Source organism: Canis lupus, chromosome 21 (assembly GCF_003254725.2).
Source record: "Canis lupus dingo isolate Sandy chromosome 21, ASM325472v2, whole genome shotgun sequence".
In the NCBI taxonomy this organism is placed as follows: Eukaryota; Metazoa; Chordata; class Mammalia; order Carnivora; family Canidae; genus Canis; species Canis lupus.
In genome coordinates, this window is record NC_064263.1 from 12,571,818 (window position 1) to 12,584,139 (window position 12,322).

The window sequence follows — 12,322 nt, forward strand, 5'->3', positions numbered from 1 at the left end:
TTGGGGAGACCTCTGGGCACTCTGTGGTGTTCCCTCTCTGAGTTGTAATCTGGACTCTCTCTCTAGGTATCAGCTGAGGCAGTCACAGGAGTCAATTTATTTTCCTTCTTTCAGAGATTACCACCCTGCAATGCTTGATGTCCAGTGTCTGAAAACTATTATTTTATATATATATATTATCAGGGTTTTTGTTTTGTTTTTCAGGTGAGAAGGTGTTCTTCAGTTTTTTAGGTGTTCTTCTATCTGAGCTGCAAGTAAATGTCACAACCATTTTTGGAGGCATGATTTTTATTACAATGTTATATGAGGATTTTGAACAGAGGGGAGTAAAGATGCCACTTTTTGTCAGGAACTGTTACATTTTTGAGAGAAAAGGGAAAAAAACACATTTAAAACTTTCAATTCTTGGAGATCTGAGCTCAAATTCCAATACTGCTACCATGGGCAAACTACCAGCCTCTTTGATTTCCAGGTCTCTCACTGGTTAAATGAAACCAAAATGAAATCTACCTCACAGGCTGTAAGGTTTGAATGGGATGTAAACAATCTACCATCCATCACAGGCACTTCATACATTTTAGTTCCCCTCCTTCCCCTCTGAAAATAAGTATCAGAAGAAGCTATATTGTTAAGAGTGGTCCCAAACCATTCTCAAGTATCTACATATCCTTTCTGTTATAGGAAAAACATAATTCTATTATGATACTGAAAAGCCAGACATGAAGCATACATAATTCTAGGGAAACTGCTTGTGAATTTTTGCCCTGTGAAAATGAATGGGAAGGAAGAGACCTGTGTTCTGCCCTGTCTACTTCTGGTTTAGATTTGGCAATTTTTAAAACGGGGAACAATCCAGAATTCTAGCTCTGTCAGGAAAAAGCAAACAAATGAAACAGATGACAAATCATTTCTCTAAGACCTGAAGCCAAACTGGCTCCAATAGCTGCTGGAATGTAGTAAAAGCCAATTTCCCGGAGTATTTACAAAATCATTTATAAGGATAATATTTTCCAGACTTTTACAGGGATAGCTAAGAGTAGATTTTTAGTCTGCTGACTCCACAAAGTTAGCATGTATTATTCTGCAGGCAGTTGCTGAGACCACCACCTCCCACCCTAACTCCCTCACCCCATTACCCCAATATAAAGGCCTGGCTTAGGCACAGAGATGGTCCTGTCCCTTCAAATATATACACCATCTTCTAAAGGAGCAACAGGTGAGACAGCTAATGATAATCGAATAGAAATGTGCTTTATGGGAAATATTACTAAACTGCTTCAGGAAGCTAGAGATAAAACATCAGCAAAACCTTCAAAGAGGTGACTATTTCAGGATACATGCAGAAGTGAAGTAGGGGAGGAAAAGAGAGCATTCTAAATAAAGGTCAGAAGGGATATAATGCAAAATGAATCTGAGGTTGGACCTATATAAGATTGGAATGTGTCAATTAGAAATGTTTTTAGCTAGGTCATAAAGTAACTCCATTTTTTAACTTTTTGAGGAATCTCCATAGATTAGAATGTTTTGTGCTTTAAGTTTTCTGGAGTTGCTGTACTAGCTTGCATTCCCACTAGCAGTGTAAGAGGGTTCCCCTTTCTCCTCAATGTTTATAGCAGCAATGTCCACAATTGCCAAACTATGGGAAGAGCCCAGATGCCCATTGACAGATGAATGGATAAAATAGTTATATATATATATATAATGGAATAGTTATATATATATAAAATGGAATATTACTCAGCCATCAAGAAAAATGAAATCTTCCCATTTGCAATGACATAGATGGAACTAGAAGGTATTATGCTAAGCAAAATAAGTTAATCAGAGAAAGTGAATTGTATTATTTCACTCACAAGTGGAATTTCAAAACCGAGGAGCACAGAGGAAAGGAGGGAAAAATAAAACAAGATGTAATCATAGAGGGAGATAAACCATAAGGGACTCTTAACCATAGGGAAAACACAGGGTTGCTGGACAGGAGTGGGTGTGGAGGGGTAACTGGGTGATGGGCATTAAGGAGGGCACATGATATACTGAGCACTGGGTGTTATATAAAACTGATGAATCACTGAACTGCACCTCTGAAACAATACACTATATATTAACTGAATTTAAATTAAAAAAGATAATTTCCCATTTAAAAAAATGGTTTGTTTTCTCAAAATTCTCAGAGGTATATGGTTACTAGTTTTGATTTAGTGGCCAAAGAATGTCATCTGTGAGGCAGGTTCTTTGACCATTTTCTTGCCCTGACATCTTTAACATAGTGGTTTTTCATCTTTATGCTTTTCACCTCATATTTGCCACAGATCCATATCCCATTAACTACTGTTCTGAACAAGAGAAAAAGGAAGGGGCTTAAAAAGCTTCCCAGATTTCCCATTACATCTTACTGGCCCAAACTGGATCACATGGCCATCTTCAGAGAAAAGGATGGAAAAATATATGGACAAGAAAAAAAGGAGTGACATGACAGATCAAAAAAAAAAAAAAAAAAAAAAGTATGACTGATCCCCCTGAGCTGGGCATATTGCTGCCTTACATGAAATCAGTGCTCCATCAATAAGGAAGAAGGGTTAAATAACCATCAGGTGAGCAATTAACAATGACTTGCAATCCACTTTTGAAATTTAAGAAGAGTTCTAGGGATGCCTGGGTGGCTCAGCAGTTGAGCGTCTGCCTTTGGCTCAGGTCATAATCCCAGGGTCCGGAGATCAAATCCCGCACCAGGATCCTTGCAGGAAGCCTGCTTCTCCTCTGCCTGTGTCTGTGCCTCTCTCTGTGTCTCTCATGAATAAATAAATTTAAAAAAAAAAAAAAGAAGAAGAGTTCTTGTGGGGAAAAAATGCCCATATTATTCAGTTATACCTCTAGGTTTGTAGATTTATTTACCCTGCCTTCTTAGGTTTCAAGGAAACCCTAATTCCTGAAAATGACGTGCTTTAAAAACTACAGACTCAGATTCAGAAGCTACTAAATTTCTTCCTGTAGTTTTGTAGACTTTACCTAAATCGCAAATTACATTTCAAAAGGAAGAACTTAAAACCTTATTCATATAAAACCTCTCTTAATACACTGAATACATTTTCAACTCAATGAGCAAATAACTGCTGTCATTCTTAAGTATTACAAGGCCATTCAATCATTCATGCCACCAACACTGAATACTTTGAGGTAGCAAAGTGTCTTGTTAGTCAATACTAGTTTGACCACTGGCTTCCAGTCGGGTTTGTTTTTATAATGCTTGCAGACATGGCCCGCACTCACTCTGATAATTCCGAGATAAATCCCCATTCCTCCTCTTGCACAGACTGCATCTCTAGTGAAGAGTACTGTACACCTGTCACATGCATCACTGGAATGTGACTCCAGATAGTCCCACTCTGAATGAATCCCTGTGGCTCACTTCTGAGGGGAGACGAGGGAAAGAGAAGCTACCTCTTTTTCTAACACATTCTACAACATTCCTTGAGGGTCTTCCCTAATCAAGAGTCAGACCGCTGCTTATGTCTCACCTTTAATTTCCTCTGAAAGAAACAGGAAAATAAGAACAATTTTTCCTCCCTCTAGAGAACTCAAACTGAGGAAATAAGTAGCAAAAAAAGTGGTAGAACAGCACAGTCCCGGGAAGGTAAGAAACAGGAGGGAGGGGAGCTGGAAATGTGTGTTTATGGTTTCTTCTCACCCATCCTTTTCGGCACCCCACCCCCGTAATGACCAACAATAGGATTACTTCATGCTTTAAACTTCTGCAGACTTTTGGCACCAATCCATCCCTACAGCCACAGCATTCTCCTGTGTGACCAAAATAATCTGAAAAGAACTCTCATTTAAGGAGTTGAATGATAACTGAGAAAAGTTTAATAGACACTGAGGAAGAAGGCCTCAGAAACTGCCTGGTCCAAATTAAGGGAAAGAGAAAGTAATAATCTTGGATGATTTCTGCTAATACAGGGGCACAGGTCCACCTGTGGAGGGCTGCTGAGGCCTATATGTCGTGTGCCAAGATCAGGAAAAAACCTATTAACCACAGCCTGGGGTTTTCTTACAAGATTAGAATGTTTTGTGCTTTAGGGTGGGGGCAGAGCGTGTGGGCACTAAACTGAATAAAAAACTAAGCAAGCAAGCTGCAGGGACCTGTGAGCTGGAGGAAAAAATACAAATTGCACCTGAGCTGATGCCTCTGCTGTGGACCAGATGGGGTATGTGTGTACATGTTGTTATTGAGATTTTCAGGTCTGTGAGGACAAAGCATAAAAGTCCAATACGTTATTTCACTGAGGACACATCTGGAGGAGGGAAGAGGGGGAAAGAAATTGGAGAAAGCAATAGGAAATAGGAAATGAGTTCTTGCCCCTTCCATGCAGCCACCACAAGTCAGGTGACATCATGGGGTTATTGAGAAGAGGTTGACTGTCTTGAATTGAAAGGCCACATGTGTGCAATTATCCTATGTCTTAGGCAGAAGGCACTAAGAAAGGCAGAGCTATATCAAAAGTCACTGTCACTGAAAATGGTTATCCCATTTTCCTGATTGCAGGAGAGCCAGCCACTTTACCAGGTGCCACCAAAGGGAGCACTGGAGTATTCACATTCAAGGAGCATAGTCAAGGACCAGCCAGCAGAAAAAGGGCAGGAGGCACAGGGGCAGGCAGTGGGGAGGAGCAAGACAAGGTCAGACATAAAGATTCCGAGGCTGGGAAGGCAGAGAAAGGAGATACAGCAGAGAAGGAGGAGAGAGAGGCCATGTCAAAGAGCAAGGAAGGATTACCAGGCAGGCGTTCCTTCTTCCAATTAAATCACTCACTCTTCCCTCAGTGTAAAGCAGCACACATCCCTATTCGCCACAGTTGGAAGCTTACGGCTACACAGGCTACATACTGCCTGGCGGCACTCCTAGGACATGGCCAAGATCCTGTTCCTCCTCTGCTTCCAGAAGTTACAGATCAACATCAACCTCCTTTCTTTGTAGTTACCTTTTCCATAACTGCAGGGCAACGGCAAAGTCACTGACAGCTGAAACAGAAACACAGCTTCAATCCCGGGTTGAAGGAAGCACCCTTGGTTGAGGGAAGCATTACAGGCCTTAGGATCCACATCCACACCACTGATCTCAGGGTCACCTCAGTCCCAGACACTCCCTTTCCTTGCTAATTGCATGAGAAGGCACTGCAGAGCCAGTGAAGGCACCAGCGGGTAAGGAGCTATAAAAAGGAAGGTGCAGGGTTGAGGGGAACGGTCAGAGCTGTCCCCTGGGCATCCACGAGTCAAGCCACCTTATTTATTACTCATCACAGTCTCAACCCAGCCCTACAGGGAACATTCATTTCTTACTCTTTGTCTTATATGTTTTTCTTAGTCATTCATTTTCCAGTTACCTAAGTTCTCCACCTGAAAATGAACAGCTGGTGGATAAGCAGCAACAGGTTATGTTGTTGGGAGACATGAAGTTTTTCAGACATCTTAATCTTAAGAATACTTTTGTCTTTGTGGAACAAAAAATCATCCACGTAGGAATGATCTTGTTGCTCTGTCAAACTACTTTGTCTTTACGATAAAAATAAAGCACAGAAAGAATTCAAGGACTCTGTGGGCTTGGCAGCCTCTCTGATTCATAGGTGGTAAGAAGGGCAGGCCACTGCTCCCAGGGGGCACATCCCCTCTGGCCCCACGGAGAGGTTTCTCAGAGCATGTGACATAAGCCAATGGACGAAGCTCCTTGTAGGTAAAGGAAACTGATTTTCATTGACTCTACATTGACAGGGTCCTAGAAACTCAGGGCTGTGATAATACATGTATAATACAATTTTGTCGGTCTTACCAACGAAATCAAATGTTAGCCTAGGCACAATCAATCCAAAGGGAGAGGAATACACAAGCTCAACAAAAATTACTGTGACAACCAACTAATCCAGGTTTCATCATAGAGGACATGTTCATTATAGGAAAAAAATAAATTGTAAAATCTGAGAGCAAAGATTAAAAAGATACTATTCTAAATTAATTAACAGCAAACTAAGCTACAAATAAAGGCAAAAAATAAACCAGATATCAACCACATGACAACCATGTCCAAAGGTCAAGAAAAAAGTCACAGAAGTGACCACAGGATTTGTGAAACAAATATAACATAACCCAACCACAGGTTTTATTTCAGACATAAGCAATAAAATGGATTAAATGTAGCTGATGAAAAACTGGTAAGAATCTAATGGATTTGAGACAATGTGTTCTCTTACAACCTCAGCTTGTACTTGGTTGGCACTAACTCTAGGATTTTATTCCCACAGGAAATAGTAATGAACCCACGATAATACTACCTGCATCCCAATGCACTTCCAGACTACATGAAGATGTGGGGAAAGCTAAGAGGCATGTCCATGTTTTTTTGCAGTCAGTTCTGGTGGAAACTTACCATCGATGGGATGTCCTCAGTGTATAAATGGACTAAAAAACATGTTTTGGAAAGGACATCTATTTGACTTTATTTATGGTGACAAGTTGTCAGTAGATACCTGATTGATTAGAGGTATAGAAAGATTCATTTTGATTGTCGTTAGGAACACAGTTTCTTTGTTTTCTCAAATAGCTATACTTCTCAGGCTGCCTCAGTGAAGTCAAATCGGACTTCTCTTTCACCACAGCAAATTAGTTAACTATTCACTCAAGCTATACGCTCATTACTGTGCTCTGCTTCATGCTGGTTATTTCATTTTACATTTTATATTTTAAAAAATGACTACAGTTGGAATAAAAAGTAAATCATAGAAATGTACCTTTCAACAGTAAAATTTTACTAAACAATCTCATGAAATTTCAGTACGATTTGTCCTTCAACATAATAGCCTTTTTAATGTTAATGAAAACAGTAACTTATTAATTAAAATGTTTTTCTTTTAAGCAGACAGGAAAAATATTATAAACATAATTTCTAAATAAAGAAAATGAGGTGCAGGAAGCAGTGCTTTCTTCACTGTTATAATACTTCATTTTTAAAAGTAAACACAGTACCAATCATCATTTTGATTCCAGTGAATAAAAACTTAAAACTTAATTTATTAGCAGATTTTGAAGTCCGAAACCAAAATGATGTCTATTGTCTAATAGACAAGTCAATTCTAAAAAATTAATCACAATGAAAAATTTTGACCTAATTAAAGTGGCTCTCTCTGTTACCATGGTACCAGAGTCTGTCTTTTTGTTGGCTTTCAATTTGCCATTAACAACCAAGGATAGGATTACATGTAAACAGAAATATTCAGGGCTTGATGAAATTGAATATGAAGGATTAAGCGTTTTTAAAGCCTGGGTTATAATCCTTGTTGAAACACAAGTTCTACTGTATAATTAATTTACAATGGCCCAAAACTTTTCAGCAACAAAATGATATTAAAAAAATATACCATCATCCCTATATTTTACATTAACTGTAGACATAACCAATTAAGCATTTTATTAACTTAGAAAAGTATAACTTTTCCCTGAAAAACTTTAAAGAGAAATCATATTTCAATCACAGCTGTCCTGAACTAACTCATACTCAACAGTGACTACATTTCTGTCACTTCTTTATTCCAACAGGAATAAACATGGTGACAATAAGTTTTTGAAAAGAGGCTAGAGAACCTGGCATCCCATTAGTGATGAAATGGACTTTTTAACAACTACAGGATTTTTATATTGTTTGTAGTCGTAAAATATCCATTTTATAGGTGGAATAGTTCCAAGGGAACAAAATGACAAACTTGCCAAAACTACTTTTGATCCCTTCTAATTCTGTAATGGCAGATAAACTTAGCTATGAAGAATTCAGTTCTTATAAATGAAAACAAACATCATAAACCCACAAGAGGTTTAAAAGCAACTTCATTTGCTTTTAAATATTCAAGTGTACTGCTTTGTAAAACATTAAAACATACATTTCAAATGTATCAGATATGTCAATTCTCATTTACTCCTAACCTGCCATTAGTACATAGGTTCTCTGGGCTGCCAAACAGCTCAACTGATCATGAAGAGAGACGAAGGTATAAGTGGAAGAAGACATGGATACCACGGCATTTATTCAAACAGCATAAGACCCGTCTTTGCATCCCTGAAGTAAGAATGACCACTTTCTTTAATAAATTGCTTTATACTAAAGCAGCATTGTCTGTGAAGAATTACTTCATATCCATTCATTTTACTACTATAGTTACCAATTCAAAAGTTAAAAAAGAATACAGACCAAATCCATGTACCCGTGATCCTTTGTATCCTAAAACGTAGAAATATTCTTAGTTTTAACCAAGAATTATATTGGAATGAACTAATGAAAACATCTTTTAAAGTGATTTTAAGTATAATCTCATTTGTTACTACATTTCTACATAGATTATTTAAGATTGCTTGTGGACATAACTTAATCAATAATATAGCATCATGTCAACAACCACTACAGCAACCCAGAATCAGATTCTGGCTATGGAAGGGCCCTTAATTATTAAGCAACACCTTCCTAAAAAGCTTCTGTACTTCTGATTGGTAAGAAAAACAAACAAAAAAAGAGCATCTCTCATTGAAATAACACTGAAGTTCAAGCTCAAGACTCCTTCTTTGTGATTCAACATAATTAACTCTTCAGGATAAAATAATGAAACATTAGATCACATTAATAAATTACAGTCATCTTCAAGAAAACTCGATGGGCAACTCTGGTGTTACAGTCGTATATCTTGGATCCAACCTAGGGATAAAATCCTTAAAGTGTTTAGATGCACCAGTACCAAAAACATCAAGGACTTTTCGGTTCATGACAGCAAATCTGCAAAACAGAGAACACAGTGAACAAGTATTTAATGAAGTTTAAAAAATAAGATGATTCACTTGACATGTCTTTCATGGAATGGGAAAATAGAAAAGATTGGCATGACAAAAGACTCAATGGCAGATTCAAAAGTCACCCTGATTCCTTTATCTCAAGATTCATTCACTGTCTCATATTTTCTTTAAAGGGATAATAATCTCCAGACCTGAGACCCCTGGAGACCACCATTGTTATTTCAAACCCCTCACAAGTTCTTCCCACTAGATTGTGTCAAATAGAAAAACAGGTTCATCGTAATTTTTCTGATCAATGAAATTGTAGGAAACAAAATAAACAAATGATTCTGCTTAGCATTTACCAATGAGGCAAAGGTATTAAAAATGTAATTTCTTTCATAATTGACATTTTGCTGTCTCATGATTTACAGAAAACACATCCAAATGTGCAAGTATTTAATGATTAAAGGGAAAACAGCATATAGGTTTTCAAATTTCTAACAGACATAACAAAGTAAAAGCATACCCTCATTTTATCCATCACCTAACTTAAATAAAAAAAATTTTAGAGACACATATTTAGCTAATGTGCAGGATGAACCTGTGTCTCTATGCCTGATCCCATTCATTCCTTTTGGGGAGGAGAATGAATTTAGTTCTGAGCCCTGGGCCATCATCACTACTCCAAGAACAATAAATGTAACTTCCAGTGCCTTTCCAAAGTAAAGTTCCTTCCAAAATAATCAACTGGTTAAGCCCATTAGCGGGCAAAAAACAAAATAACAAAGAAATAAATGATTAACTAATAATAACATAAAGGACACACAGAAATCATGGCTCAGAGGAAGAATGCTAAAGCCAGCCTGCCTGGCTCCTACCCACCCCACAGCTCCTTCACTGGCTAGCTCTGTGACTCTAGCAAGCTATCTCACCTCCCTGTGCACCTCTGTTGACTCACATAGAGAACCAGGATATTAATAGTACTTATCTCATAGAGCTATTTTACAGATAAGCATGTGCACATGTATTGTATGTGTGTGTGTTTGTATCTTAAATCCATATCTGGGACACAGTAAGCACTATACAAGTGTTTGCTATTAAAACTATGAATGACAATAATATTAATAACAGCTGCAACTTACTAAGTGCTTCCTAGGTGCTAAGTGCTATTATAAACATCTCGATTTTCCCACAACCATATAAAGAACCTTTTACTGTTTCTAGTAGAGAGAAACAGGCTCATGAGGGTAAACGGCTTTTCCACCAGTGACACAGCCAGAGGTATCAGAGCCAGGGTCAAGTCTAAGACTGTCTGACTCCAAAGTCCACAGTCTTTCTAGGAGGTCAAGCTGCCTCTCAAAGAATTAGATTAAGATCAGAAAATGCTAGCAAAAACAATAAAGAACAGAATAATAAAGGCAGAGGAAACTATGCTTATAATAGCAAGCAAAAGAATAGAATTATTTTTCCCCAAATGGAAATCATTCAATTATTGAGGCATGATTTCTAATGAATCTGCTTAGTATTTTTAATCAAAAAGAAGAGATCAAAGACTTTAGTGAGACTTAAGTGTGTTATGTAGCAACTAATGAACAGCTTTCAAATCAACACAGCATTTTCCTACAACATTTAAAATATCGAAAATAATATAAGGAAAAGAAAAGTCAAAACAATGTTCACTAAAAGAATGCCCACTTTATTATTGTTAAGTTTGTGATATTTGCTTTATATGTAAGATGCCTGCTTTACCACTGAAAGAATATTCTCTCAAAAAGACGAAAAGATTCAAAAATTTTTTTGTGGCAACTGTTCATTTTGTATGGTCAGGTACAAAGTCTCAGTCACTTACTTGCCCTTGGTGAGCCTTAAAAGGAACTTCCAGTAAGACGGCCGCAAGGTCTGAACTTCCATGACAGCCTATGGTTAGAGCATTCAATTTAAGACTTCTTTTAGTCAATGGGAAATATGGTGAATTGTAATAGGCAATAGAGCATTTCTATCTCTTATTTTTATTGTTCATTGCATTTTAAAAACAATAGTGATGATGATACAAAAATATGTATTTAAGTTGATTAACTATCAAGAATCTTTGTAAATATGCCCTCAAATAAGAATACTGCTTATGAAATAATAATGGAGGTAACAGTCATTAATATTAGGAAAGCATTTACTGAATACTCATTAGATAAGCTGGCACTTCACAAGTGATAATGAATTTATAAACCTGGCAGCATTCCTTGGACAAAGTGCAAATAAAAGTGGTCCCCCACATTTTGCAACAGCCCTAAAACTATTAACATCAATAATGATGATTATAGAATTTAGAGAAACTGAACAATGCTTCTAATACACTAGATTCTACCCCTATCCTCACTGCCTGAGTAATACTGGGAAAATGCAATTATTCCTACTTATGCTCATGGTATTTTCCTTCTTCTAGAAGTATAATTAAACTGGGCATTGTAGCCAAGGTACTAAAGTAATAGTTTGCCTATAAATTTCACTCTATTTAAACATAAAAATTATTGTCTTCAGAAAACATGACCTGGCCTACTAAGTTAACATGTTTAATGATTTGAAACTTGCAAGTTTCAAGTTAAAAAAAAAATTAAAATAAAAAAGTAAAATATAACCAGTCGAAATGTTCCCAAGCCTTTATTTCCTCCCATTTGTTTAATGTACAGAAATAGAAATAATTCTATATTTCATTTCAAAAAGCAATACTTACTGCCTGGAAGCAAATTGCTGTAGAGATGGAATAGATGATAGTATCTGCATGGGGAAAATAGGGAACCTTTCCTGCTTCAATGCCTTTGAAATACATTGTCTGAAGTGAAAAACAAACATAATCTAAGATTTATTTAAAAAAAAACAAATGCACACACACAACGTTAAAGAGCATTAACAATACAATGGAGCAGTATACTCACTCCCTATCTACAACTATTTTTTCTACCTTCCAAATACTAATTATCCTTTCAGAGCTCAAATTACAGGTCATATCTTCCATGACAGAGTTAAGTGTCAGCCCATTCCTTCCCAGTTTTCTTCACCCAAAACCCAAGATGCCAGTAATAATACTTTCCTGTGAAATTTGGTCACTTTTTACTGCTACTTCTTTTATGTCATTTATTCTTCAATGCTTTTTGTATAATGCTTAGATCCTCCCTCCCTCCTTGTTAGATCTATTCACTCACTCACTCATTCATTCATTCAACATTTAATGGTGTTAGCTACATCCTGGGCACTATGATAAGAGCTAGAGGTTGAAAACTGAATACAGTAACATCTAAGTTTGTATATAACAGAAATAACCAATGTACTTAGATGTGTAACTATATATGTGTATGTATTTTTTTTTTGGCCTCACCTGAGGAGGAAGCAGACTACTCTGTCTAGCACAAAGGACCAAAGAGAATTTCAGAAATGACTATATTTGAGTAGTGCCTCTCAAATCACTTGCAGTGAAGAAACACTTTTTTAAAAAAATTTCCAGCTGTCACATCTTGATGCTTTCATA

At 37.1% G+C, this 12,322-nt stretch overlaps 1 protein-coding gene across 1 annotated transcript in view; it reads right to left on the reverse strand.

Moving 5' to 3' along the window:
- Positions 1-270: 270 nt before the first annotated feature.
- The window catches only part of TMEM135 (transmembrane protein 135), a 235,060-nt gene continuing 223,008 nt past the window's right edge, over positions 271-12,322 (reverse strand). Inside the window, exons 13-15 of the mRNA XM_025419361.3 lie at positions 11,531-11,629; positions 10,652-10,719; positions 271-8,803 (exon numbers count right to left, since the gene is read on the reverse strand). Of these exons, the coding sequence (XP_025275146.1) occupies positions 8,671-8,803; positions 10,652-10,719; positions 11,531-11,629 (300 nt within the window). The 3' untranslated portion in view covers positions 271-8,670. The remainder of the gene's footprint in view (positions 8,804-10,651; positions 10,720-11,530; positions 11,630-12,322) is intronic.